This window comes from Neltuma alba, unplaced genomic scaffold, assembly GCF_004799145.2.
Source record: "Neltuma alba isolate B1F8T4 unplaced genomic scaffold, ASM479914v2 tig00012116_pilon, whole genome shotgun sequence".
NCBI lineage: Eukaryota > Viridiplantae > Streptophyta > Magnoliopsida > Fabales > Fabaceae > Neltuma > Neltuma alba.
The window spans coordinates 1,226,763-1,254,436 of NW_021636668.1; the positions used below are offsets into that span (position 1 = coordinate 1,226,763).

General features: G+C 35.3%; 2 protein-coding genes and 1 pseudogene across 5 annotated transcripts; 1 reads left to right on the top strand and 2 right to left on the bottom strand.

Moving 5' to 3' along the window:
• Positions 1-5,775: 5,775 nt before the first annotated feature.
• Positions 5,776-7,425, bottom strand: LOC114722824 (E3 ubiquitin-protein ligase Praja-2-like; annotated as a pseudogene).
• LOC114722823 (amino acid transporter AVT6A) lies at positions 6,665-27,456 on the top strand. 3 transcript variants are annotated; one of them, XM_028908930.1, is made up of 6 exons: positions 6,665-6,692; positions 24,324-24,618; positions 24,882-25,034; positions 25,555-25,758; positions 25,876-26,341; positions 26,930-27,456. In XM_028908930.1, the coding sequence occupies exons 2-6, from the start codon at positions 24,378-24,380 to the stop codon at positions 27,066-27,068; spliced, it is 1,203 nt and encodes a 400-aa protein (XP_028764763.1). In that variant the 5' UTR covers positions 6,665-6,692; positions 24,324-24,377; the 3' UTR covers positions 27,069-27,456. The 3 variants fall into 3 exon arrangements, with proteins under 3 accessions (XP_028764763.1, XP_028764762.1, XP_028764761.1); XM_028908929.1 differs by lacking the exon at positions 6,665-6,692 and adding an exon at positions 23,648-24,056 and having other exon boundaries at positions 24,136-24,618; positions 26,930-27,068; XM_028908928.1 differs by lacking the exon at positions 6,665-6,692 and having other exon boundaries at positions 24,189-24,618.
• LOC114722822 (WPP domain-interacting tail-anchored protein 1) lies at positions 9,426-14,091 on the bottom strand. 2 transcript variants are annotated; one of them, XM_028908925.1, is made up of 4 exons: positions 13,224-14,087; positions 11,787-12,868; positions 10,789-10,947; positions 9,426-9,986 (listed from the first exon to the last, which is right to left on the bottom strand). In XM_028908925.1, the coding sequence occupies exons 1-4, from the start codon at positions 13,789-13,791 to the stop codon at positions 9,786-9,788; spliced, it is 2,010 nt and encodes a 669-aa protein (XP_028764758.1). In that variant the 5' UTR covers positions 13,792-14,087; the 3' UTR covers positions 9,426-9,785. The 2 variants fall into 2 exon arrangements, with proteins under 2 accessions (XP_028764758.1, XP_028764759.1); XM_028908926.1 differs by lacking the exons at positions 9,426-9,986; positions 10,789-10,947 and adding an exon at positions 10,954-11,193 and having other exon boundaries at positions 13,224-14,091.
• Positions 27,457-27,674: the final 218 nt, after the last annotated feature.

Here is a 27,674-nt window from a genome sequence, read left to right on the forward strand (position 1 = left end):
TAACTGATCTTTGGTAAACTTAAAGAGTGTTCCAACTATGTCAGAATAGCCAGATATTCTTTGAGCGCTCTGCTGTTGTCTGGGTTTTGCCTCACCTTTGGCTCCTATCTATTAATCTCACAAGATTCCAAGGGTTTAAATCTTCTCCTGAACAGAAAATCTGTAAAAACTTTGGATTCATTTAAGAGTTTTTATTTGGGGTTAAATATAATCTAGCATACGTACTTAGCTTTTAAATCAACTCATGATAAGTTCATAATGATTCTTCCTGCCCTTTGATAAGATCTTTTATTCAGAGAAATAAAAATTTTATTTGACAAAAAAAAAAAACACGAGTTTCTTTGGTTAACAGATGCATGAAACTTATATTTTCAACGTAACAAACGCATCTGACATTTGAATTAGTTTAGATTATTTAGAGAAAGCAAAGAAATTAGTTTTTAATTTCAAGTACGGATATATACAACTGCACTATGATAGGCTGAAATGACGGAATCCATAATTACTTAGCCAAATAGACTTGATAAAGAAAAAGAAATGAAAAGAAAAATCAATCAACTTTTGAAACTTGAGCTGTTAGATTAAAACATACAGGAAGGCACCCACCAATTAAATAAAACCAAAGCAAGCGGCACTTCATTAATAATGAGAAAGAGAGATACGTCATCAAAGCAAGGGAGAGGATGGGTTAATGATCAAATTTCCAATCTCATACATTGACAATACCAAACGCCATCATAACACAGTGAGATATGCTGCGATATGCACCACCCTCTTGAAGATATGTTTTGTGTCATTGTGTGGCTTGTTCCTTCTTGCATGTTCCAAGCTGTCTCCTCTGCTTCTTCTGGTTTTGTTGTTATCTGTGTTCATTTCAACACTCTCTGATGCCTCTGCAATCATCTCACCAACCTTGTCCATAATCCAGTGCCTTCTTGACTCTAATTTCTAGTCAGGCGCAACCCTGAAACAGATCTCACAATTATCTCAAGCTTTTGCCTGGCTTCTAGTAATGGATAAACTTAACAATCCCTTTTCCTTATTATTCTCAATAACCCAATTTGTTTTTAATTTTTGGGATTTAGTGTCATGAAAACTTATCAAACAGGATCTCTTAATAAATGTTATATCTAAAGAGTTTATTGTTAATACAACTTAGTAATATTATGTGATTCATATATCAGATCCCAACTAATGAGATAATTTGCCTGTGCTTCTCTAATCTGTATTAGACTTATCACTTATATAGAGATGTTCTGAGAAACCATTGGTTTCAACCTGCCTGTGATGAAAGTTTACAGAGAGACACTGACCTTTGAAGACGGCAGAGTTTGCTGGAGATGTCAAAGTTAGTGGGTGTGGTATAAACAAGGGAGGCACTAGCTTGAGAGAGAACCTCTTCCTTGTTGCTATCATTTTCAAAACCAAAATGATTGAAGTAATAATGACTCTAAGTCACCACTTGCCCATAATAAAAAATTAAATGGAAACAAAAATCTTGTCAGAGGGGTATGCTTGTTAGAAATGTTGGGCCAAAGTAACTCTCAAGGGCCACATATGGAGGCAACGTTTCTAGAGAGAATGAGTGCTCTCTTTGATTGCCAATGTCGACACTACCGAAATCAGAGGCCTTCTTCCACATTAATGAAAATGACAGCTTTGTTTTGTAATTCCTTTTTGTGTGTGTTTTGCTGGTGATGTAGCTCCAATTTATAGATTAAGAGACAAAGCTTTCAAGTGGATAGGTAAAGTTAATCCACCAACCGTAACAGATCTCACGGAGAGTTCTGTTTGGCTCGCATACTTAGCCTAAAACGGTAATATAAATCACCAGTCTATATAGGGTTTTCACTGCTGTAAAAAATCGAAGGCCATTTCATTGTTAAACTCTAAAAGCCACTTTTAAGGATTGTGCATGATAGGGAGAGAGAGCATGAATCATGAAATTGAGTGCCCTCAATCAGAGAATCCTGAAAGCAAATTAACCTTTGGCGTTCAGGTAGAAGTTTAAAACATAAGACGTGGTCAGGAATGAGGCACGTGTCGGCTCTCAACAAATATGCCAACTGAAATTGCACTTGATAGGAGAACCAATTCTTAATGGGTAGGTCACAAATGGAGCCACACACCACCAATGGCGAACAGAGAAATGAGAGAGAGAGAGAGACCAGAAATCATCTGGTATTTAAAAATGAAGAATGGGTTTGGTTCTCAATCTAACCTACTTCTCCTTTCTTCTTAAAACGACATGAATTAGGAGATTGTCGATGCTGAAAGCTGGGGCCTGAGTATCACTTACCAGATGCGACATGTAGTGAGACATGCCCTGGGATGAATAGCAGTAAAACAATGCAAAGAAATGCTATTTTGGTTCACAATTTTTTTTTAATGGAAAAGTAGTGTTCATATGAGTACAAAACGATGACGATGGTAATGGTGTGGTGGGGACTGAGGCTTCAGGTGATTGCAAGTGCCTGAAACGGATGGTGATGAAAGCCAAAGGATTTGATAATTTTGTCGAGGTCACAAGGTAGGGTCGAGCATCTGGTGCTTTTAGAGTGTAAAAGGTTTAGCGAAGCAAAATTTCTCGCCCCTTTTGTCTCCTGCACTATCTTGCTCTTCAGTCTTGGTCACAAGAACTGCTCCTTTCTTTTGCTTTAATCTGTTGAACACTTTTCTATTCCGATTGATCCCACAAGGTGATAAATTTGACCACCTGACTAATAAAGCTATTCAAATAAATTGGACTCCTTTCCATCACTTCAGCTTTCATTAGCAAGCATAATTTCTTGGTGTTTGCTGAAGCATATTAATTTGCCACTACTGGCTTAAAATTCAGACAGTACTTACCATCTTGTTGCTGAACCGTATTTGAGAGAATTGTTTAATGAACAAAAAAGATAAGGTCAGTTCAAATTTCACCAAGGAACAGAGAAGGTCATATCATGAAACTTGTACTGTCTGCCCGCTATTCTAGCATCCATTCCTTCAGAGAGATAGAAACAAACTAGGAGAGGTAGGGAAAACAAAGTCACATTCTATTGATATGAGATTATGCAACAAGGAGAGAGACTCCAACCAAATCGTTCCCGCTGAAGCAACTTAAGCACATTAACAGTGCATGAACAAAATATATGAATGACATATTAATGAAGTTAAAACTCTGCTCAAATTGAGGTTTAAAAAAAAAAAAAAAACTCCGCTCAAATAACATTCCTTAGAAAATAATCTGCCTTGTATTCGATTTAACATCAGAAAGAGTGGGCAGTGATCTCCACTTACTCATACACTGATTAGTCATGTCATCGACATTCATCTTTTAACAGTCTTTCACCTGGTCTTGCTTCTTCAGGAAGGAGCTGGAATGTCCCAAATCAACTTCTGGTTTTCTTGACAAATTACAGTATCCACTTGTTTAGCGCTTCTGGGTATTAGCTGCACATGGCAGAAATGCCTCACATAATTCAAAACAACAAGAACATAAAAGGAGTAAGGGACATGGCATTCAACAAAACTTAGGCAAGGTATAGTAGTTAATTCTAGCCAGAGAACAAACAGTCACTCCATTTTTCTGGAGGTATTTTCAAAAATAATAGACTTTATCTGTTGTTAAGAATTACAACAGAAAAACAGTGATTCAGAAAGGCGACTGATGACACAGGCATCCACCCCTAAAGGACCTGAACCATACAATACAACTCCAAGTCTGATACAACTGCATGACAAGCAGCTGGCCGTTATCTCTACCAACCACTTAGTTAATAAGGCATTGAAAACTATGCTATACTTACATCTATACATCATACTACCTCCGGTCCTAAGTCTAAAAATGAAATCTTATATTTAAAACTGGATGTAGTATTTATGCTGTTTGTCTACAATTACAAAAAGCTTCACTTCAAAACGAAAATAATCTGTAGAACTTCTCTAGGATTATTTAATGTCTATAGCTCATATGCCTGACCTGCAAATTTAAAGGATCAAAGAAAATCGAACATTCAGGAGAAAAACTAAGCCTAAAGAATATAACGAAGTTTAGCATCCTCAAAGGAAAGATAAGTTTACTGTTAAGATTATCCTTGAAAGAAAAGCGAACCTAGAGTCTCAGTTGTGGATAGCAAATCAAAATGCCAACTATCGTGACAAAATATACTTGCACGTTTAACAAAGATGTGTAAGTTTATTAGGCCCGTTACATAGCTAAAGAGTTTATATGCATGTATGTATGTATATTAAGGGCCATGGTTGACTACATAAAGAATAAAAAGGATAAGAACGTCCAAAAACCTTTGCTAGATTAGATACACCGTAAGAACAATTTGATGTTTTAGCGTTACCCCTTTGTTTTTCTTTTTGGGCCAATGCTTTCGCGTTACATCTAAGTGATCTAACAGAAGAATAATGTCCCATTTATTCATACTCAGACAGTAAATAAGTATCAATAAATGGTGTGGAGGAGGAAAAATCTCAACCACGTTACCTCCTATCTATCAAACAAATAAATCCAAATCCAAACTGACGATAACTAATTGAGGCAATCTGGATTTAGCAATTCCAGAATAGTCAGTTATTTACTTAAACAAAAGAATCAGTTCTCTTTAGGTCACGATCAGATAACGACACCCCCTCACATTGCTGGCCAGATGCCGGTCATGCCCAACTGATTACAAGTGAATCAAACTTACATTTAGGCAAAGTTCTGGTTAGGACATCAGTTGTATGTTGCATTGTATGCATAAAATGAAATGCAAATTTTCTGCTGTCCAGATCTCCTTAATAAAATTCCCATCAATCTCAACGTGCTCCATGTGATCATGGAGTGCCAGTTGTGGGCAGTATTCAATGCTGCCTTATATCACAAAATGATTCCTTAGGATAATCCAAGTTTAGCTTCAGTTCTTTAAAGACTTAATGCAGCCCAACTTATTCACACTCCATGAGCCATAGTACAGAATTCGTCCCTACACAATTTCATGCCCCAAAATCCTTTTTTTTTTTTTTGGCTCATCCGAGTTATTAAATTCCCCAAAAGATGCGCAATATCCCGAGGTACGACTTCAATATACAATTGAGCCCACCCAATCAGCATTTATATATACTTCTAAGATATGATAAACAGCCTCCTCATGTTCTTTGATATGTGAGGGCATGAATTGACTCACACACTCACTATAGCTATTCAGCTCATGTTCTCACTGCACCATGAATTTTGAAGTTGTAGAATTCACCATGCTGTTATCTTCCCTGAGCTGAAAACCACGTATCTTTCGCTCATTTCCCGATTGAGGGTAATTTACAAGAAAAATTGAAACATGAAGCACAAGATAATCACTAATCCTTTTAGAGCAATTGCTGAAAGAGAACCATCAGTTATTTCACATTTCTAATTTCCTGCATACGGAGTACAAGACGAGAGTAACATTCATATGATCAGTTGCCTTCAATTAGAAAGCGCAGAAGCATTGACAAAACATATTTCTTTATGCAAAAGAGCCAAAAAAAAAAAAAGTGTATAAAAGCAATAACGAATTACGTGACAACTGATAAGTGATTAAACAGCCAAAATACCTTTCAATTAAATAACAGAATAAAATGTTTCTTATTTCTCTCAGAGTGCAAATCCAACGAGGGAGGTGAAGGAGCATATAAGGTAAACTACAAATGTACAGATGGCCAACGTTTGCAGATCATGATTGTGAGTCAAAAACACATCCATTCAGGAGTTGTAGCTGATAAGATTATGAATGGGAACATTATATCATCAGGGTAGTTCCATTTGCGGGGGAATAAAGTATTTCTTCTTGCCATAGTTATTTAGTAATATCCACACAAGATGCTATTTATTTTTATGAGAATCCAGCCCATACATGACAATGAGTAATGCTACATGAAGTGAATTCAAAACATGAAAGCTAATTACAAAAGTTGTGTTCCCATCATCAGTTGGAGATGGAACAGGCCAAACTGCTATTTACGTGAACCAAGCTATAACCTGAAGCAAATATTCAAATTAGCATCTAAAGTGCAAACTCCAACAGATCATGAGCAGATCTCTGACTCTTCCTCTGCTCATAATCGGGATCATCAGTGGGTAGTTCATACCGACAAACAGGGCATGTATTACGAATGCTCAGCCATGGCATAATGCACTCCCCATGGTAAAAGTGTGAGCAGGGAAGCCTTCTCACTTTTCCTTCCATATGATTTCATCTTTGCAAACAGCACACGCCACATTCTCCCCCACCAAGTCCTCCTCTGTTAATTCTACTAGAGGAAGATTCTCCACGACACTTTTTGCGGCAGGAGGACTTCCCTTTAAGGAACTCTCATTTTCCAGGAATTGCCCAAAAAACATATCATACTCAGTTGTATTCATATAACCATCATCCTGAACCGTTAAGAAGGAACCTGCAGTAGCGCCATTTTCAACGCTTGAATTCCTCTCTAAGTTGTTGACCGCTAACAGAATTTCCCATTCAAGGTATCTCAATGCCTCTTCACCCGACTCCTCTCCATAGGAAAATCCAGATGCTACTGATTGATCATCAACCTCACCAATCACCACACTCAAGTCTTCTCCATCATTGACTCTTTCCTCTAAATCCTCCCACTCAAAATGTTCATTGAGGGTCCTCTGGTCCTCCAAGCAAAGGCTGTCCCAATAAAAATGAACATCAAAATCGTCAAAGCCATTGATTCTATTGCCATCATTTTCACCAGAACTGAATTCTATAGCCCTGTCAAGCTCTTCATCGGTATTAGAATCCGACTCAGAACTAAACCCGACAATTCGAAGGCCATCCGCGTGCGAACGAACCCTTTCAGAGCCCGATGTCTCGCCTACTGCAGAAATCCCATCATTTTTTTCCGTTCCAGATCCAGACCCTAGTTCCTTCTCCGCATAACTTGACCCTTCTCCACCGTGACTATCGCAAGGAACGGCCGAAAACGGATTAATATCAGAATTATCGTTACAGCGACGGTAAAAGTTCTCCGACGAGCGATTTTCAAAAAGATCTGTAACAAAGCAACTCACCGAATCGGAGTCCGAATCGGAGTACCAGTTCGAATGGTTGCTCAAATGGTCGAAGGACACGGTTGCAAAGGGGTTGGAGGAGTCGGTGCACCAATGATCGCGGGCAGCCGATGATGGGAGATCAGATGCCTGTTCATCGGGGCCAGATTCTTCAAATTCATCTTCGAGGGAAAAGAGGGGCGGAAGTTGAATGTTATTAGCCATGGTTGAACAGATATTCGGAAAAGACTGAACCCCAACTTGGCTGGATCTATCGAACAAATCAACGAACCTTCTGAACTCCACACCGCAATGGGTTCTTGGAATTCGACCTGTCAAGTTTCACTGGGCCACGAGGAAAATCCTACGATTTTTCTTCCTTTCGCGGAGCATCAATTTTCTTTTTCCGATTCTCGCTAGGGGAAAAAAGCAGGGTCTCAGAAGAAGTCATGATTATTTATTTTAGAATTCATTATTATGGACTAATCAAATTATTATTAAAATCTTTTAATAATTATTTTTTAAAATTTGATTATAATTCTCCTAAAAAAGTACGAAAAACAAGAGAGAGGGGTCACATATAAACGAAAAAAATAATATTTCCTGAGGGACAAATTTTCCAAAGCAATGGCTGCACTCGAGTCCACAAGATCAAAATGAAGACAGCATTGTGAATTCTTCAAAAATAAACAATTATATATTATAATAATAAAAATAAAAATTGTTGGCAAAAATTATAAAAATGAATGAGATCATGCACAGCGTTAATGCTACCACCCATCTGACAATTATTTAAAAGAAAATTACAATAAAGTCTCGTATAAGAGAATTAAATACGCAAAAGTCTCTTAAAATCATCAAATTATTCTAAAGTTTTAAAAGACCTCACTGCAATATATTTTATTTATTTAATTACCAAATTGTCCTTTTTTTTTTTAAAGTATGCATTAAAAACTGAAAATGTAGTTATTAATAACTTAAGGTGTAACAATTAACAGTTATCGCGGCAGATATTAACAACTCATGCATTATATTTTTGTAATACGTTGAGATATGTGTTGTTAATAACTACCGTGATAGTTATTAATCATTACACTTGAAATTGTTAACAACTGCTCTTTCAATTGTCAAATGCATACTTAAAAAAAAAACATAAGTGTAATTTGATAATTTAACAAATAAAATCTCTTATAATGAGGTTCTTTAAGATTTCAAAATAATTTGACGATTTTAAATAACTTTTTTGTATTTAATTCTCTTAGGTGGGACCTTATTATAATTTTTTCATTATTTGATTTTAATTAAACAAAATCTTCTCCTCCATTCTTGAGAAGACTATTAAACACCGTACGAAGATCAATTCTTAAAATATTAAGAATTCGTAGGAAAAAGTTGTGTGGAATGGAACTTGCAAGATCAGCTGTTCTTCTATTCCTTGTTTGAGTAGGTGAGAGGGTAGGGGATGTATAATTTAGTAAGTGATAATTATATGGAAAGTTAAATAACTTAAATTAATTAGTAGTGTCCGACTAAAAATATTAACTAGTAGTGTAACAAGAGTGGTGTCCAAAAATCAAATATCATACTGCCTCCTATTTTTAATATAAGAACTAGTTGACTAATTTAAGTAGATTAAGAAAATTAGTTAAGTTAGTTATTTGTAATAAATATGCATTATCTTGCCTAAAATACTCTCATACATTAAGTGTTATTTGATTAAATATTTAACATATGTAACTATTACAAGAACTATCATTAAAAAAATAGATAAATATGTAAGACAAAATGAATCAGAGTACTTCCTCTTACTTTAAATATAAAAACTAGTTGACTAATTTGAATACATTAAAAAAAATAAATTATTTATTTATAATAAATAAAGGTTATCTTTTCTAAAATATCTTGTTATTTAAGTTTATTAGCTTGAACCACTATCATTAGAAAACTATCTTAAAAAAATTAAATATAAAAAACAAAATAGATTAAAGTCTTATATTTAAAATCAAAATAAAATTCAAACAAGATCTTATATTAAAGATTGTAGGTTGTATTATGTTTAAAACTAAATTAAAAGTCAGACGAGCTCTTATATTAAGAATTAAAAGTAATACTCCTCCGGTCCTAATTATAAGACCCAATTGACTTATTTGAGGAGATTAAGAAAGTAAGTTAAGTTGGTTATTTATAATAAATAAGTGTTGTTATTCCTAAAATATCCTTGCTAATTAAGTATATTAGCTAAAACTATCATTATTAGAAGGATTATCTTGAAAAAAAAATGCATAAATATAAAAGAGAAAATAGATCGGGTCTTATAATTAGGATCAAATAAAAAATCAAATTGGGTCTTATAATAAGGACAGGAGGAGTATTTGACAATTCATAGAATTCAGTTCCAGCTCCAATACGCCCGACGCAGAAAAGTCAACTCAGGATGTCAATTATTAAGGGGGAAAATCCGATGACATGGATCAACCGGTATGACTTGCAAGGAAGGTGTCTGTTTCTGCTTTCCGGCAATCATTTAAAGGATCGCAGTTTTCAGCAAGTTCATTCCAAACTAGAACCATCCAAAAACCGGAAAAAGTAGAAAAATCTTGATCACTCGATGGGGAAAAAAACGAAGAGCAGGGAAAACCAACCCCCTCTCCCGGGGGGGGGGGGGGGTGGTATTTGGAACCAGAAGTCCCATGTCTTCCTGCTTCCTTGCCCCACAAACATGCTTTACATTTAAAAATTAAAAACTATAATTCCTGATAACAATGTACTTTTAATGACTGAAATCAAAATTCTTGTCCTTCAACAGCAAAAAAGCCACGGCTGAAACCAGTGAGACAAGTATTGCTATGAGCAAGTGCTTAAGACTAAGAACTCCCGCATCTGTCCTCCTCACAGTGCCAATGTCAGGCATGCGCTCCGCAGGCTTCATTTCGTTCTCCTCAGATGATAAATTCTGTCCATTCATGTCCTCCTGCAGAAAGAAAAACAGAGACGTAAGTTCAGTAGGATGATCCATTTCGCGGGATTAAAATTCTAACCAGAACCTAGTACACAAGTACTAAAATCCTCTTACGTTCAGCCCAAGATAACATGATGCAAACATACTAAACCCCGGAAAAGATAAAGTTGACATAGCCCAAAATTAGGGGAAAGAAGTTAATAATTAAAATAGTTTATAACAAAAACCTGGTATGCACTACCGCACGGCTCAATAGCTCATCCAATAACCAGAGATAGACTTTTTCCTCACATGTACAAGTATTTATTCCAATAAACATGTTGCACCAGTGCATCTTAAACCAAGAAGTTTATCTTTTTATCGGGGTAAAGATATATTCATATAGAAAAATGGGCAGTGACGGATCATTTTGCATATAAGCCAGGAACATCCCGTAAATAAGGAGAATACATATAGCAACTTAAAATCACATATTCATGAACCGCCATCAGATATAACTAATATAAAACTTCCTGCAGATATAATCATTCACAGCAGCCCCAAATTACTGAATTGTTGTAATTCAGATACAAAACAATAGTGAAGCGGGACTAACGACCAAATCACACCATTGATCAATTATTGCTAGAAAGCAAGAACGGACGGCATCTTTGTCATCAAGCATGATTGAATGTTCATAGATAGCGAACTATTATCCACATAAACAACTAAGGTTATTAATAATTCCTATCCATTAGTCAGTAGTATATGTAAACCCGCACCCCTCCACCCCTGACCAAAATATAAAAAAGTCAACAGAGTCCGAAATACCAACCTTATGAGAAGTGACAGGAGTCTCACAAACATCTTCCTTGATTTCTCCAGCAGACGAACCACTTTCTCTGTTAGATTCATTAGTATCTAGAGGAGGACCCTTATATATCTTCTCTAGCTTTACTACCAAAATTTTGTTTTCAAATGCCAAGGAAGATATCTGCGGATGAAACATACAAGGTTTTCAACAAGAATGGCACAAAAAGCCAATAAAAAAAGCCTTTTAAAGAGCTAAGCTTTTTATAGCAAAAACTCTTCCCTTTTTAAAGAAGCCAACCAAAATCTTCCAACAAGAGGTGCAAAATTAAAAGAGAAATAGAAAATGGTGATGCCCAGTCAATTGTCATTCAAAAATGGAACGAAGAAACAATGTGTCCTCCCCCATATAATTTCGTCACCAAAACTCCTGTTATCATAATATGCAGATCAATTCAGACTATTAAAATATCAGTAATTTCTCTGTTGATTAGTGAACAAATATAAGAAATGAACAATCAAATGTCCCCCGGGGGGGGGGGGGAGGGAAGCAACCACATGTAAACATACTGACACCAAAAGTTGCAAGAGAACTCTACACTTCAACATTTGACAATATGCAGATAAATTTAGACAAATCCAAGTATCGCTTTAAAAAAACACCAAATAAATACTGCACTAATGCATTTTGGCATCCTGGCCTTTGAAAGCAGTAACTACTACCATTCGCATAGATAGAATAATGTAGGCAGGTATATTACAAAAATCAGGCAGACATCCTAACTTCCTAACTGTGCTATTGACTGGTGCATAGAGATAAACTACATCTGAAAGTTGGCAAAATGTTAACAAATCAAAAGTGGATGATAAAAAGGTACACTTTTTTCGTTAAAGCAGCACAATGAGGGACTTTCCAAAAGCTGGCCAAAGCCCCATCCTCATATAAACTCACCCAAGTATGGAAGATCATTAAAGTTTTATAACTTGTGACCTGAAAGACAAGTTAACAGACTTAACATATACCTGCTTATTAAGACGCTCTCTCTCTACAGCCAACTGAGTGACCAAAGTTTTAAAGTTCATGATGTGCATGCCAATGTCTTTCACTGTGGCCATTTTAGTTTTTTCCACCTGATGCAGAGTTTCCTCCAGACATACACATCTACTCCTCAAAAAACTTAACTCCTCATTTAACTCGGCATTAGATTCAGATAATACAATACATTTCTCCTCTGCACTGTCAGCCCGACTTTCAAATTTATAAACATTTGACTTAAGATCCTTAATCACATTTTTCATATCCTCAATTGTAGAATATAACATATTTTGTTTCTCCTGACTAGCTTCAGCAGATGCTATTGCGTGCTGCAACTGCAGATCAGATTCTTTAAGCCGCCTCTCCAGCAATTCCACCTTCTTAGTGGCAGCGCCACCCTCTTTCAAAAAGGCCAGCTCTTCATTGAGTTTAGTATTATTGTCTGCCAATAATTTATACTCAGCTTCTGCACTATTAGCCCTACTTTCTGCCTTGGATGCATTTTCTTTCAGTTCTACAATAAGATTTTCCATATCTCGTACATCAGAACACAAAACATTATATAGCTTCTGATATTCATCAGCAGAAGCCTCTGTGTTCAGTAGTTGAAGTTCAGATTCTTTTAGCTGCTTCTCGAGTGAATTCACCTTTTCACTTACAGTGGAGTCCTCTGAATTAGCAAGATCAAGTTTAGCTCTGAGATCGGATTCACGCTGAGCTAAACCATTCAGATTGAACTGAGAAATCTGGATTCTACCAAGTAAGTCTCTTGAAATCCCCATCAGGATCTGATTTGCACCATCTGCCTCAAACCACCTTTCCCACGCATCAGTTGCTTCTTCCTCCGCATAAACTAGCTCCTGTTCTAAAGATGATATCCTTAGTCTTAGCTCTTCTTGAATTTGCAGGGAGTCATTCAAATTTTTCTCAAGATCTATTTCCCTTGCCAAGGATTTCTCTAGCATCCTTAGGATATTTCTTTGCTGCTCAGCTGTGTGCATATTTATCTCCGGCTTCACATTAAAAGGTTCGTTATCCTCTTTGATGATTTCGCCCACGTCATTTTTCCCTGTTGTCATTGCAAGTAAAGGGGGAAAACATCATTTCTCACCTGCAGCTATCTTGAGCCAAGCAGTTCAATGACCAACTAGCGTATCATCTCTTTTGTGCAAAATCTTCACGTGAACAATAAAATGAATATGCCTTCAATTTTTCCCTCCATTCTTTTCCTTATTTTTTTTAATGAAAGAATAATGCATTAATAATAGTGAGAAAATTTTACTGCCTTGCACGACAATTTCTGAGGAAACTGAAGTGGACCCTTAGATGTTAAGGAACATATAAAAGAATATTCTACTTGTACAACTACGTAAAAACGACAATTTTCTAAACAAACAAATAAATAAATGGGATCCTATGATTACCAGTTTTTTCCCTCTTAAAAGAGGACAAATTCCTCTGAAAATTCGCCGATTGCATCTTGATTACAGAAAACTGCTCCTCAGACTGCTTCAAGTACAGCTCAAAATCACACATTTTATCTTTCATTACCAGACAAGTTTCGCCCAAGTGGTTGCACGAAGACGTTCTCTCTCGAGCATCAGCAATCTCAGCACGCAGTGTGTGCAAAAACTCATCCAATTCTCCAACCTCCGAATCCAATATCCCCGATAAAAGATCAAACTCAAGACCCTTCTCAACAGAATCAAGTTCCATGTGATCTTTCTCCAGCACGAAGGCCTCAAATTCACTATCCATAGTAGCTAGACGCATCATAAAGATGCTCAAGTTGGTAATTTTCTCAGAGAAACCTGCTAAACTCAACTCCAGCCTTGTTAGAGTTGTGCTATCAATGCCAATATCTCCAACATCCTCCCCACTGGGTGATTCGCCTTCAGGGAACACAACTTTATCCGTTTCGGTATCAAAATCAGTACTAACATCACCAACAGATGTTGCACCGGCCCCATTTTCAACATTTGCAGTATCCATTGTATCAATCCAGTGAGCCCGAAACCCGACAGGTTCGATATGAAAATTATAAGCTCATACACACAAATGAAGCTACTGGGAAAGAAGAGGACTGAAACAGAGTCAATATATGTCACGTAGAGGGTCTAATGCCATCGAAGATAGGCGAAACCAGTATGCCCAAATTCCGCCAGAGATAATCGCACGAAACCATACCGGTTCAGTCCGATAGAAATCATCAAGGAAGAGAATATTGGAAGATGACACCACTCATGAATTCGATCTCAGTTTGGAGATTCCCTTGGAGTAGTTTTTATTCTTTTTTAACGGGACCGGACATGCCCTAACAGGAAGAAACCACTCTCGGCCCCAACCCCAACCACGCGCTCGGCGGACGCCTAACCGAAACGCAACGTTTCTAATTTCTCCCCTCAAGTTCCTGAAGGAAAAAAAACAAAAGTCATTTTCTTTTTGGTACCAACAAAAAAATGCACGGGTGAATGGCCCGACTGAACTCCACAGCAATGGGCCCAAGCTTGAAAGAAAAGATAAGAATAGTTGTTTTCAGGTAAAAAGCAAACAAAAGAGGAGGCCAAGCTAAAAAATTAGAGGGAGAAAATAGTAAAATTTGCAATTTTTCCAGTAAAAAACAAGACATGTAGGGTGTGTTTGGTTGGAGGGGAGGGGAGGGGAGGGGAGGGAAAATGAGCCCCTCCCCTCATTTGGTTAAAAATTTTGGAGGGGAGGGGAGCTAAAATGTCCCCTCCCCTCCCCTCCCCTATTTTGGCTCCCCTTCAAATTAGGGGTTTTTGGAGGAGAGCCAAAATTTTGGACCATTATGCCTTTATGGTTTTTTAATATTCCACTTCTACCCATAAAATATATTATTATAATATTTATTTCAAATAAAAAATATATTATCCTAAGTAAAAAAATAAAAAATATATACATTATTATAATTAAAAATATATTATAAAAATTATTTATAAATAAAAAATTATTTGTTTTTTTATAAATATATTATTTATTAAATATATTTAAAGTTGGAAAAAAAGATAGCCTAAAGAAAATAAAATTTCATTTTTCTTAGAGCATATAAAATTTGTTAATTTGATTATTTTAAATATATTATTATATTAATTAGAATAAAAATTACTATACCAATTTTTTAATACACATATTAACATGATAAGACTGAATTTTTATTAAATTATATAATTTAAATTAAGATGTAAATTAATTTATATAATATATCAATAAAAAACATAAACTAATATGTGAGAGTAAAATGGTAAATTGATTATTACTATCCCTCCCCTCCCCTCCTTGAACCAAACAAGGGATCATTAAATACCCTCCCCTCCCCTCCTTTTTAATCAAACCAAACAAGGTGAGGATAAAACCTCCCCTCCCCTCCCCTACCTCTCCCTCCCCTCCCTCCCCTCCCCTTCCCTCAAACCAAACACACCCGTAGAAATGCTGAGTTTCTAAAATAAATTACACTATTTATAATTTAAAAAGTATAATTTATGAAAATTCACGTATGTATGGATGGATGCGCATGTTAATGAGAAACACAAAATGAACGTGTTGACTGTGGAGGGGTAGGATTCCCCGCGATTCACTGGGCTCAGCCTGCATAGTACTGGACTGGTATTCAAAATTAAAAAGAAATATAAATAAGTCGAGCACAAACAAATAACGTTTGTTTTTTAAACCAAAATAACTTTTGTTTTAGTATATATTATGAGTAAATTATATAACTAAGCCAATTTGTGTTAAGATTATGTTTATTAGATTGAGTCACTTGAATTACGTTAAAGTAGATATTTTATATTTTAGAACATTAGATGGAATTATTATTCTTGTTATATATGTACTATCTCCGGTCCTAATTATAAAATCTTACTTATAGTCTACAAATAAGGTCTTATAATTAGGACCTAAGGTAGTGTATTATAACATGAACATAGGTGGTTGCATACAATTCATTGTGATTGTTTCTCGCCCAACCTCAAGACGATCTACAATTTTCATATAGTGTTGTTACTTGTTTAAGTGTGGGTTCATTGACTTTTTCTTCCTTTTTAAGGTATACACAAGTATCCTCATATTAAAAATGATCCTATTTAAGACACTGTCAGATATTAAATATAAACACCCCTTCTAGTATGAGTTTAAAACTAAGTTCATTATATTGTAAGAAATTAACTCATTTTATTAGACCTAATCCCGTTGGTGAATTAACTAACTTCTATTTGAACAAAATTTGTATCTCTTTTCCAGGCCCAAATCCCATTAAGCATTAAAGAAATTTTATATAATATTTATTGCTTTTAGAGGGAATGAAGTTGCTCATGCCACTATTATATACTACCTCCCTTTCTAAATATAAAATCTAATCAATAGTGTAACATTATAACAGATATTATATTTAAGATTAAAAGTAACGTATGAGTTACTCAGAAAATGCCTTTTTTTCCCAGTTGTCGACAAAGTGGAGGAAGTTCTTTTTTTTTTTGGGGGGGGGGGGTGTTGGGGAATTGCTGTTATATACTCTAAGTCATGGAAAATGCAAGCTAGGTGTTAAAATAAAATTGCCAGCCTTTCGTCTATAGAAGGAGAAGCAAGAGACACAAGGAGACGTCACCAGCAAGCGCAGACCCATCCTCTCAAGTCAAATTTAGATTCTTTCTAAGAGCATTGTTTATCCTCAACATCAATGTAGATCCACAGGCACACATAATACACAACAGAAATTCGCAGCCCCCCTTTTTTTTCCTAGTAAATTTACAACATTGCTATACTCCAGTAGTTTTAATACTTGGGCATAAAAAACCTATCTAATCTTTAATATAAAAATTAATTTGACATTTAAATTAATTTTAAATATAAGATCATCATTCATTTTGTCTTTCGTATTTACGTATTTTTTCTCATAATAGTCCTTATAACAGTTACACATGTTAAATATTTGATCAAATAATAGTTATAACTAATATGTATGATCAATAAGATTATCTTAGATAAAACAACACATATTTATCATAAATAATTAATAATTAATTTAATTAATTTTTTAATATTTTCAAATTAGTTATTTAGTTTTTATATTAAATATCAGGTGTAATAAAAGCTCGTGACTTAGCCCCTACTATAAACTCAAGCATGTTTGGGTAAAATTTGACCACACTTGATATGTTCTCAACTTGAAAAAGTACAGGTTTTAACCTAACCATACCTACTCAGAGGGAGTTTCGAAGAGTGTGGTACCAAAAACAAGTTTGAAAAGTTGATAACCCAATGAACCATAGGTGGATACACCAAGAATCATTGCTGCTCCTAAAACTTATTGCTATATATGTTGATGATGATGAGAAGGAAGAATAAAAGAGAGGATGTAGCTCTAGGTCCCCCAAAGTCCCGAATTACGACGCTTTAGGGAACGAACAATATTCATCATGAACATGTCCACCATAAAGCCACAAGAGAGGCCACTTGCTCTTGATTAAACTTCATCCAATGATATATGGGGAGCCACCTATCAGAGTTTAACAGCTTGCATTCCTCTCTCTCTCTCTCTCTCTCTGTTACTCTCTTTTTTTTTTTTGGTGAAAACAACTTACTTGCATTCCTTTATGCTGTGTGCTGAAATGACTTGTTTTATGGCAGACACATGAATGCTGACGAACTTGATTGTGAAACGCAGGACATTCTCACCCATGATATTATTGTTATTTTTTTAATCCACGATTTCATGTCTCTTCAGTCCCTCCGAGGTTAACGTAAGCCTGTGGTATTTACTTGAAACCAATGACTTCAATTTTAAATTGGTTATGTCTTAAAACGTGTTCCGTGTCCATTGGTTCGCTGATCTCATCTTCTCCTAAATCTCCCCTCTTGTTTAAATTATGTTCATTGATCCCATTTGACCAATCATCATCTTCTATATGTCTAAATAAAGGGTCTTGCATCGATATCATTCCGGCATTGGGTGGCTGAATTTAGACACTACATATGTACCACTAAAATTTAGAGCATACTCTAAAATTTGCCTAGCTTTAAAACTTGTTCCATTTTTGGGGCTCAAAGGAAATTGTTCAATAATGGTGGCCCAAAAAAAAAAAGAAGAAATTGTTCAGATTACAAATTTCCTTGTTGTGCATACTATTTCTCTGTGTGCCGAGGGATAAATAATAAACTATTTCTAGCTAAGTTATCACGCAAGTAAAGATTGAGATTTAAATTCATAATAAAGAGTGATGGAGTCCCGACTATTTATGCTAATTTAAGTTGATTCTTGGTTTTTCATGTTATTAAAGAGAGCACTTGATAAATTTGTATGATTTTATTGGGCTTCTGCCGTTATTGCTTCTTTGTAAACCTCGGATTCTTACAACTCCTCTAGTTGTATAACTCATTTTAATTTTATATTCATCCGGTCTTTAATATAAGATTTATTTGATCAATTTAATTAGATTAAGGAAGCTAGGTAAGTTAGTTAATTATAAAAAAATATGACATATTTTTCTTAAAATACCATAATTATCATCATTGATATCTTCTCTCCCTCTTCTACTTAATTATGGTTAAGAGAATATCTATAGAGATAATTTAGAAAAAATTAATAAACTTGAGATGTGGGTTTTATATTTAGGACTAAAATCAACTCAGCAATTAAGTCCTATATTAATGACCAGAAGAGTATTATTGATCATTTTATATTAAAAAAAAACATTTCAGCTTAATATTTTCATATGACGCCTTACACTAAATGCTTTTTTTCTTTCTTGTTTTAATAGATTAGGCGACTGTTTGAAGTACTTTTACGCTCTATGAAACAAATGTCATCTCATATATTTATTTCATTTATTGTGAAATCACCTTCTCAAACTAATTCAAATGGACACTAATTTACTGTTTCACCCAAAAAGAAGTAATTCGATATATTCATATGGCTTAATCATAAATTCAGGCAAGAAAAAAAGGGGGGGAGTTATAGACTAGAAGATCATAGTTTACACTGATTATTAGGTTATGTATAAGCACCATGTAAAAAATACTTTTCATAACAAAAATATCGTATAATTGTAGAAATTAATAATTTAATAGGCAGGTATGTGTGACCCTTTTCAAGGAAAGTGTGTGGCCACTTATTACATCATCATATTTATTACTCGAGTCGAATAAAATATCTACTCGCAAGCGCATTAACATAATCAAAGCAACCAAACTTCAATATCACTGTGATTTAAAAGTTAATTAGTGTCATCTCACTCAGCATTTGGTAATGCTGTCAAATCTTCATCAAGGGACCATCCAATAAAACTCGTTATTTAGGTTAACCAGTGAAATTAACAACGATCAAAATGTTAAGAAGGCTTGTGATCCTCCTCATTATTTTATCATAAATTCGTGGCTGTGGATGCACCGAATAAAATATGACATGAGGTGTCCTATTAATTAAAGAAATTATATGTTCGCAGCAATAATAATTTTAAATAGAAAAGCAGTTCCGTCTTGCACTCTGCTTTGTCTCGATTTGATTAGTCATTGATTAGATGAAATATTGTTTATTACTAATTAAAATTTTGGCTTCTTTGACATTAATAATTAATTTTGGTAGGGAAGGAGGTGGTGCCATTTTTTTTTTTGTTGAGTGAAAGAAGTTTTATTATTCAAAATATGTATCCTTCTGTTTTTTGTTAGCGGTATATCCTTCTATCGGAGGTAAGACAACTATATTCAAGATAATGTTGATCACTAAATACATACAATTTTTTTTTTCTAAATATGTACAATTTTCATAACAGAAATTTTTAAACAACAATTTATGAAGGATTAACTTTTTTTATCTTAGATTTAATTTTGGTCGGTGATGACACTCAAATTGAAGGGTCACATTCACTCTTTAAGAATGGGCCCGGGGCTGACATCATGGGCCAATGGGCCCAAATGGCTCCGAAAAGTCAGATTAAAGACCAATGGTGGCCTTGACGCTTAGAGCTGGGAATGCGGGCTGGCGGTGCGGATACGGGCCAGCCCGCAGCGGTGCGGGCCAAAAACGGTGCGGGCTGAAGTAGCCCGCACTTTGGCGGACTGGCATTTTGCCAGCCCGAGCCCGCCAAGACGGGCTGGCGGGCTAGCCCGCCGGCCCGCCTAACTTTTTTTTTTTTTAAAAAAAATATTATTTGTATAAGTTTGAGCTTAGTTTGTAATGTTAAAATTGGATTTAGAGTTTTAAACTTGAGTAATGAGTTATAATAAAATAATGTGAGGATTAATTTATAATTTGAGAAGATATTTTAGAAAAACTAACACATATTTTTTTCTAAATAATTAATTTGACTATTTTTCTTATCCAAATTAATTAAGTAGATCTTTTATGTATGTATTACATATGCAATTACATGGATGAGAAGATGTAAATATGAAATTTGGGGGTTAAAATCCTCCAATTATGTTGTATAATATATTAGAAATTATATAAAACTAAAAATTAAAAAAAAAAAAAAAAGCGGGCTAGCCCGCCAACTGGCGAGCTAGCCCGCGGCGGAGCGGGCTGAAAACGGTGCGGGTTGGAGTAGCCCGCACCTTGGCGGGTTGGCATTTTGCCAACCCGAGCCCGCCATTTTTAGCGGGCTGGGCCCGCGGGCCCAACCCGTATTACCAGCTCTATTGACGCTTTTATCAAAAGCAACGTATAAAATATAATAATACTGTTTTCATAATTCGTCTCGCACGACTAATAATTTTTCAAATTTCCAGTCGTTCTCTGTTTTGATAACCCCTTGACATCTTCCTTCAACAAGGTTTTATTATTATTATTATTATAAATATTTTTTCTCAAAAAATTACAAAAGAATCTTTATGATTACTTTGAATTTTAAAATTACAATACTAAATGGGGTCATCAGTTCGAGCCTGATTATCCCTAAACCCAATATGAGTTTTTCTATTCTGACCTGCTCCCTCGCCACGATCGAATGAGAATTGAGAATGGATAAGAGGCTCGTGGGATTGACGTGAGGTTGTGAAATTCAGCTACCTCGACAAAGGAGGATATTTGGACAAGTGGAAAAGTGATTTTAAAAATTTTTTTTAGTAAATTGAGATAAATTTCTTTATATATTTATTTCGTATAAGGTAAAAACACTTTTAAAATTATAGTTTTGTTTTCACCATACACTTTTTAAAATTCTGAAATGTATAATATTTAGGGAGACTGATTAGTGGGTCCGTTTGCAAAAGAAAATTGTTGCGATATATAATAATGTTATTGTACTTAGATTTTTTTTGTCACTGCTGTTGTTAGTGATTTGGTATCCGCTAAGTTGGTTTTAGTGATTTGGTATTCGCGAAGTTAGTTTAGTTCCATAACGAAATTTACCCTTATGGTGGTGACTCGTCGGTATGTTCATATAATTAATGAAAGATTAGTAAAATCACAGTAATAAATTTTAGTCGATTTGCAAAACTGTGTATTTGAACTTCTGTATTTTCTCATTAGGAGACTCCATTTTTTTTTCCACCAGACAAGAGCTAATTGATCATTATATTTTGATCTAATGATGTTGAGGGGGTGTGTGTATCTATTCTTCTCTTATTTTTTAAAAATAAATAATTTCTTTTTAATATCATTATTCATGAGATCATTGCAACTTGATTAAAATAGCCCCAGTTGAGCCTGGTCACACAATGCTCATGGATGGCCCCAACCAATTGAGCCTGGTCATACAGAACTCACGAATTTATAATCACTTTTCAATTTTGTTTTCGCTTATCTAGCTAATTAATTTCTGGTCAAAAAAATAATCTAAGTAATTAATTAAATAAGCAGAGCTTACCTATTTCGTTTTTACACGTAAACCGACAATGGCAAAAGACTTTTTTCTTAAATAGTACAGTACAATTTACAAAATGAAACATCATTAACGTTCTCTGCTTGATACTATCTCTGATTCTTAATATGAGATCTTGTTTGATTTTTATTTTGGTTGTAAATATAAAATCTCAATATATTTTATCTCTTATATTTATTTATTTTTGTCAACATAATTTTTCTAAGAATGGTAATTCTTACTAATAAAGTTGATTAGTAAAGATATTTTAAAAAAGATAACAACTATTTATTACAAATAACTAACTTAACTTATTTTTTTTAATCTATTCAAATTAATCAACTAACTCTTATATTTATAATGGTTACAACGTCAACGGGACTACACATACGCCAGCATACAGCATACCGCAGGAAACGCTCGCTGTTTGTATTTTTTTTATAAAATAAACCTTCAATTTCCACATCATAAAATTTGATCCATCTTTACCATTTCACTCGTCTTAACATTGTCTAATGAGCCACTTTAATCTCATCTATAATTAATGGGACACATCTCCATTCACTCCGAGCATTTTTTGGCAATAAGAAACCAGATAGAGATAGAGATATGAACGGAGACAAGACATTGGGAGAATTTCTAATTTTAGCCAAGAAAACTAACTACCAAAATATTAAAAAGATTCATTTCTTAACAAATTTTAAATTTGACTTATAAATAACATGGCTCCCTTGTAAATATTTTCTAATTTTAGCTAAGAAAACTAACTACCAAAATATTAGAAAGATTCATTTCTTAACAAATTTTAAATTTGACATATAAATAACATAGCTCCTTTGTAAATATAAAGTTTAACTTGTAAGCATAAGTTATTAAATCCAACTTATAAATATATAAAATTAACTTGTAAATCTAATTTTTTCACTTTTCCACTTAATTCTATGACTAATTTATTAACCCAAAAAATTATTTTCTTAGGCTCTGTTTGGATAGCACCCCAAACCATGGTTTGGGGATCCAAACCATGGTTTGGGGAAAATGCTACCCAAACAGCCTCTCAAAAAACAAAACCATGGTTTTGGGTCAAAACCATGGTTTTGGAAAAAGCAAAATTTTTTTGCTTTTGGGGAAAAAAGGGAGAGTGTGAGGGCCTATATGATATGTATCTTGTTATTTTTTTTATAAACATATTTTTTTATAAATATATTTAATCTTATATTTTATAAATATATATAGACATTAATTAATTATTAATTATATTATCTTATGTATTATTAATTATGTTGGTAAAAAACATATTATTAACAATTTTATTTCTTCAAATTAAAATATATCATAAAATCTATTTTTTCTGTAATTATCATATTAACTTATGTCTTTTTTTTAGTAATTTGTATATATAAAAAGTGCTTCTGATAACAACTATCCAAACACTCTCACTTCTCAGAATCACTTTTTTACAAAATCTATTCTTCACAGAATCTATTTTTTCCAGAATCTATTCTCCAGAATCACTTTTCCAAACCACGGTTTGGTTTCATCCAAACACACCCTTAAACACACACCGCGTCGAAGCCAAAGCCATTTGCAGCGGTGCGCTTGATTCCGATCTGGGACAGCTTAGGCATCGGGATACTCGAAAATATCTTGTGCTATCTTGTTTGTTTTTGCGCATTACGGCTTCGGCAACTTGTGGCCATGGGGGCCCATGCCTTACTGCCATGCTGTTCCAGGCTTCGGCGTCTACTTCTCACCTGCTTCCTTCGCTGTAGGGTTAAAAGCTACTCCTAACCGTAAATTCCAACTCAGACTCTCCTGTAAATTTCCAAAGTTTATCATTTGCCCCCAAATTAACTTTTGAAAATTAGTCTTTGTCATCATCCTTATTATTGGCTCTCATTCATAAATTTGATCCAGTCAATTCGTATCTTTAATAGTTGTTTGATACGCTGCAGCAACGTACATTTTTGTATTTTTCAATTTTGCGTGTGCTTGTGTCTTTCTGATTTGTCTATAAATTAAGCTTATTGGCTCCCAACTTGTAAGGCTTGGATTCACTTTTCTTCTCGGCCGCCAGCTTTTTCTTGTCATCTCATTGTTAGGTACATCGTTCGCGTCTCGGATTTTCAACTTTCGAGTCCGAAGCATAGATTTTGCTTTTCTTTCTTTCTGGGATACCACTTACAGTTTATGTGAATTCGCTGGATTTTATTCTTGTTTTTGTAAGAAAGATCCGGCTTTTCATCCCACTTCGCTAGTTGCATAATTGGTTTTAAGGTTTCAACCTTGTCTTGTTTCGTTTTCTGGATTCTGTCTTCCACCTTTCTCTTGCCGCTTCATTGGTTTTCGGGCTGTTGTTCAAGATTTGACCACCTGAGATTCATCTATCTCAAGGCTGTACATAGCGGTCAAGCTTGAATCTCCTCAATACTTTGAGTTTAACAGGTTTGGATCACTGGGCTCGCAAATCGAACTGAATTAATTGCTTGAAGAAAATTCAAAACTGACCATTTTTGTACCACAGAGTTGTTGAGCTGTTCTAAAGTTTCCAAAACTTGAGCTCCTGTTCTGCTGAAAATGACTATCAGAGGGGATGCACCTAAAACAGAGAAGAAGAAATCACGAAAGAGCAAAGCAATTGTTGATGAGAAAGCACCCTTATTACCCAAAAGTAAAGAGGAAAATGCTGGGTTTGATGATTTTGATGGGGCCTCATTTTCTGGGGCTGTTTTCAACTTATCAACCACAATTGTTGGTGCGGGGATCATGGCTTTGCCGGCAACCTTGAGACAACTGGGGATGGTGGCTGGGATTGCTGCGATAATCTTCATGGCTTTCTTGACTGAGAAGTCGATTGAGCTTTTGCTCAGGTTTACCAGGGCAGGGAAGGTGGTATCTTATGGAGGACTAATGGGAGATGCCTTTGGAAAGTATGGAAGAGCTCTGGTGCAGATCTGTATTGTAGTCAACAACATCGGTATGCTGATTGTGTACATGATTATAATAGGTAAGAGCAATTGACCTTTTACTCATATTTACATGGATATATGGCTGTCCATTTTTATCATGCCTGTAGAATTTACACAGAGTTCTAAAAACCGTTGCTTCAAAACCGAATCCCAACTATGTCTTGTACTTGATTTCAACACGATGAAACACTCATTTGACGCTACATCTTTTGTTGTGTTACTGTTTGGATCTTTTGTTCCTGTGTTAGCCTGTACCGTATATTAATTTATCTAACAACGATGTGCATTAATTTTAATGAAGGTGACGTGCTTTCTGGGACATCAGCAAGTGGAGATCACCATGCCGGTATCCTTGAAGGATGGTTTGGTGAACACTGGTGGACTGGGCGTACATTGGTTCTTCTGTCTACAACGCTTGCTGTATTTGCACCTTTAGCCAGCTTCAAAAGAATTGGTAGCTTGCGTTTCTTTAATAGGAAGAAACAAACGCATGATTATTTCTTTTATTTGTTAAATTAGATGTCCATGAAATCTCATGCGCATAAACAAAGGGTATCAAGCATGACGGATTCTAAATAAGCCAACTGTCAGTTAGGTATGTGTTTGGATTCTTGGACTGGGATTCAAGAGATCTATAGACCGCCAACAGCTGCACAAGTGATTAGTGCAAGGATTGTTACAAAGTCACTACTCACCAATCAATTAATTATATGTTGGAGGTGTTAATGATCAACTTATGTTTTAAGAGAAGAGAGAAAATTGGGGAAAATTAAGTTGTTCCGTTGCTTATATTCTACAAACTATTGTTCTAGGATTTAGTATGCTTCGAGCCTTGATGAATTTTTTTGCTGTATGTCTGTTACTTTTTTTTTTTTTTTTTGGGTCTTGACTGTGGAAACCTCATGGTGATTTCTCAAGACCTATCTTAGATTATGAATGAATGGAGGTCTAAAATGCCTGTTGTCTGTTTGCAGATTCTTTGAGATTCACATCAGCCCTGTCAGTTGGACTGGCCGTTGTCTTTCTTGTCATTGCTGTGGGAATTTCGATTGTCAAAATTATAATTGGAGGAATTGAAATGCCCAAACTCTTCCCAGTCATTACCAATATGTCGTCATTTCTCAACCTGTTCACTGTAGTTCCCGTGCTTGTCACTGCCTATATCTGCCATTACAATGGTAGGCAGCTTTTTCACGTCTTGGTTTAAAATTGGATTCCATTTCCCTTGTTCTTTGGTTATTATGAATAATGATCATTTTCTTGCCATTTACCTTGTTATGACACTTCATTTGCAGTTCACAGCATAGACAATGAACTTGAAGACTCTTCACAGATGCAAGGAGTTGTACGGTCTGCCCTCGGTCTATGCACTGCAGTGTATCTCATGACAAGCTTCTTTGGGTTTTTATTATTTGGTGATGGAACTCTCGATGATGTGCTTGCCAACTTTGATACTAATCTTGGAATTCCTTTTGGTTCTGTGCTGAATGATGCTGTTCGTTTTAGCTATGCTGCACATCTCATGCTTGTATTTCCAGTTGTGTTTTATCCACTGCGGCTCAACATAGATGGTCTCCTGTTTCCGTCATCAAGGCCTTTGGTTCAAGATAACTTTAGATTTGCGTCAATCACTATAGCCCTTATTGTATCTATCTTCCTAGGAGCAAATTTCATACCCAGCATCTGGGATGCTTTTCAGTTCACTGGTGCAACAGCTGCAGTTTGTCTTGGATTCATATTTCCTGCCGCCATTACTTTAAGGTGAGTTGCTGCGCTCCGCTAGTACTTTTTGTGCGGTTTGAAAGGACCTATTTGTTATATTGGTGTTTATCTTTTATCCTCTAGTATTGTTACTTCTTCGTTAGATGCTATATCCTATACGGTATGGGATACTGATGTGTAAAAAATCATGCCTTTTTTTGGCTGTGAAAATATCATGCTTTTGAAGTTGTTTATAAAGTCAAAGGATATAATGGATATTTTATGAAAGTTAACCTTTTTTTCTTTGGGGGGGGGGGGTTGTGTGGTTCCTTAAGAAATGTGAAAGTACCATAACACCCAAAATGATGTCATCTTGTCCCTTGTTGGATCTGGAACATGTTAATACCTTGATGCTAAACAATCATCCTAGATGCCTCCAAGTTATTAAGTAAAATTATCCATCAGATTCTGGATCAGTTTACTTAAGATCGTAGAATTTTGTTCATTAGCCTGTAAGATTGTAGAAAATGTGAAATCATGTATTCCACAGGGGCCAAAAACTATGACCATCCGGGCATTTTGTGCTTCAGTTGCTAATTTGCTGCTAAACGAGTGAATCGTGACCAGTCTTCTGTTCTGCAAATGCAGGGACCAGTACAATATTGCAACAAAAACAGACAAAATCCTTTCTGTCCTTATGATTGTTTTGGCAGTCTTCTCAAACGTCGTGGCAATATACAGTGATGCCTATGCCTTGATAAAGAAGAATCACACATCCCGTGAATGATCTCTTATGTTTGCTCCTACTGAAGCCCTCTGTATGGGTAAATGCAAGGAGCTTGCTTTCGGATGAATGAAAACAATCGCCTGAGGTGGGCTTTCTGGGAGGTCTGACGGGGTTGATGAAAGAATAAACGAAGAAGCTGGCCTGTGTACAAATCTGCTTCACAATTATGGGGAGGCTTGCATGCGTGTAGCTTCCTCTGTAGTGTCTTCTTTTGCTGGTTTATGTCTGATTTTCTTGTAGAATATTGATCTTTTTCCATGTTTATTCTCTCCCTCATAAATGTAATATAAGGCTTTATTGGCATTTGTATGTCCTATTGTTGGTTGATTGAATGAATGCCAATCAAATAATGGAATAGTCAAAGCGTGTGATTGCCGTAGCTTAGCGGCACTTCTTTCAATCGTAAGCTTTTCTGTTTTTTTTTTTTTAATTAGTGAAGGTAAGGAAGACCATGCATATAAAAGAAGAAAAAAAAAGGATACAATTCTTGGTTTTCTAATTCAAATCCACTAACCCTGTGCAGCATAAGAAAACGTCAATAAAAGACAGTTTACACGTCAGTTTGTGAGCGGTTTTGACATATCGGCTGGTACATTCATTGCTTAT

Excerpts from the sequence above, each read along its gene's own strand:
- LOC114722822 (XM_028908925.1), bottom strand. The coding sequence starts at position 13,791 with ATGGATACTGCAAATGTTGAAAATGGGGCCGGTGCAACATCTGTTGGT. Across the intron at positions 10,948-11,786 it reads GAGAGCGTCTTAATAAGCAG|ATATCTTCCTTGGCATTTGA; the intron begins GTATATGTTAAG and ends TTTCATCCGCAG. Across the intron at positions 9,987-10,788 it reads CTCCTGTCACTTCTCATAAG|GAGGACATGAATGGACAGAA; the intron begins GTTGGTATTTCG and ends TTCTTTCTGCAG.
- LOC114722823 (XM_028908929.1), top strand. The coding sequence starts at position 24,189 with ATGACTATCAGAGGGGATGCACCTAAAACAGAGAAGAAGAAATCACGA. Across the intron at positions 24,619-24,881 it reads TGTGTACATGATTATAATAG|GTGACGTGCTTTCTGGGACA; the intron begins GTAAGAGCAATT and ends ATTTTAATGAAG. Across the intron at positions 26,342-26,929 it reads CCTGCCGCCATTACTTTAAG|GGACCAGTACAATATTGCAA; the intron begins GTGAGTTGCTGC and ends CTGCAAATGCAG.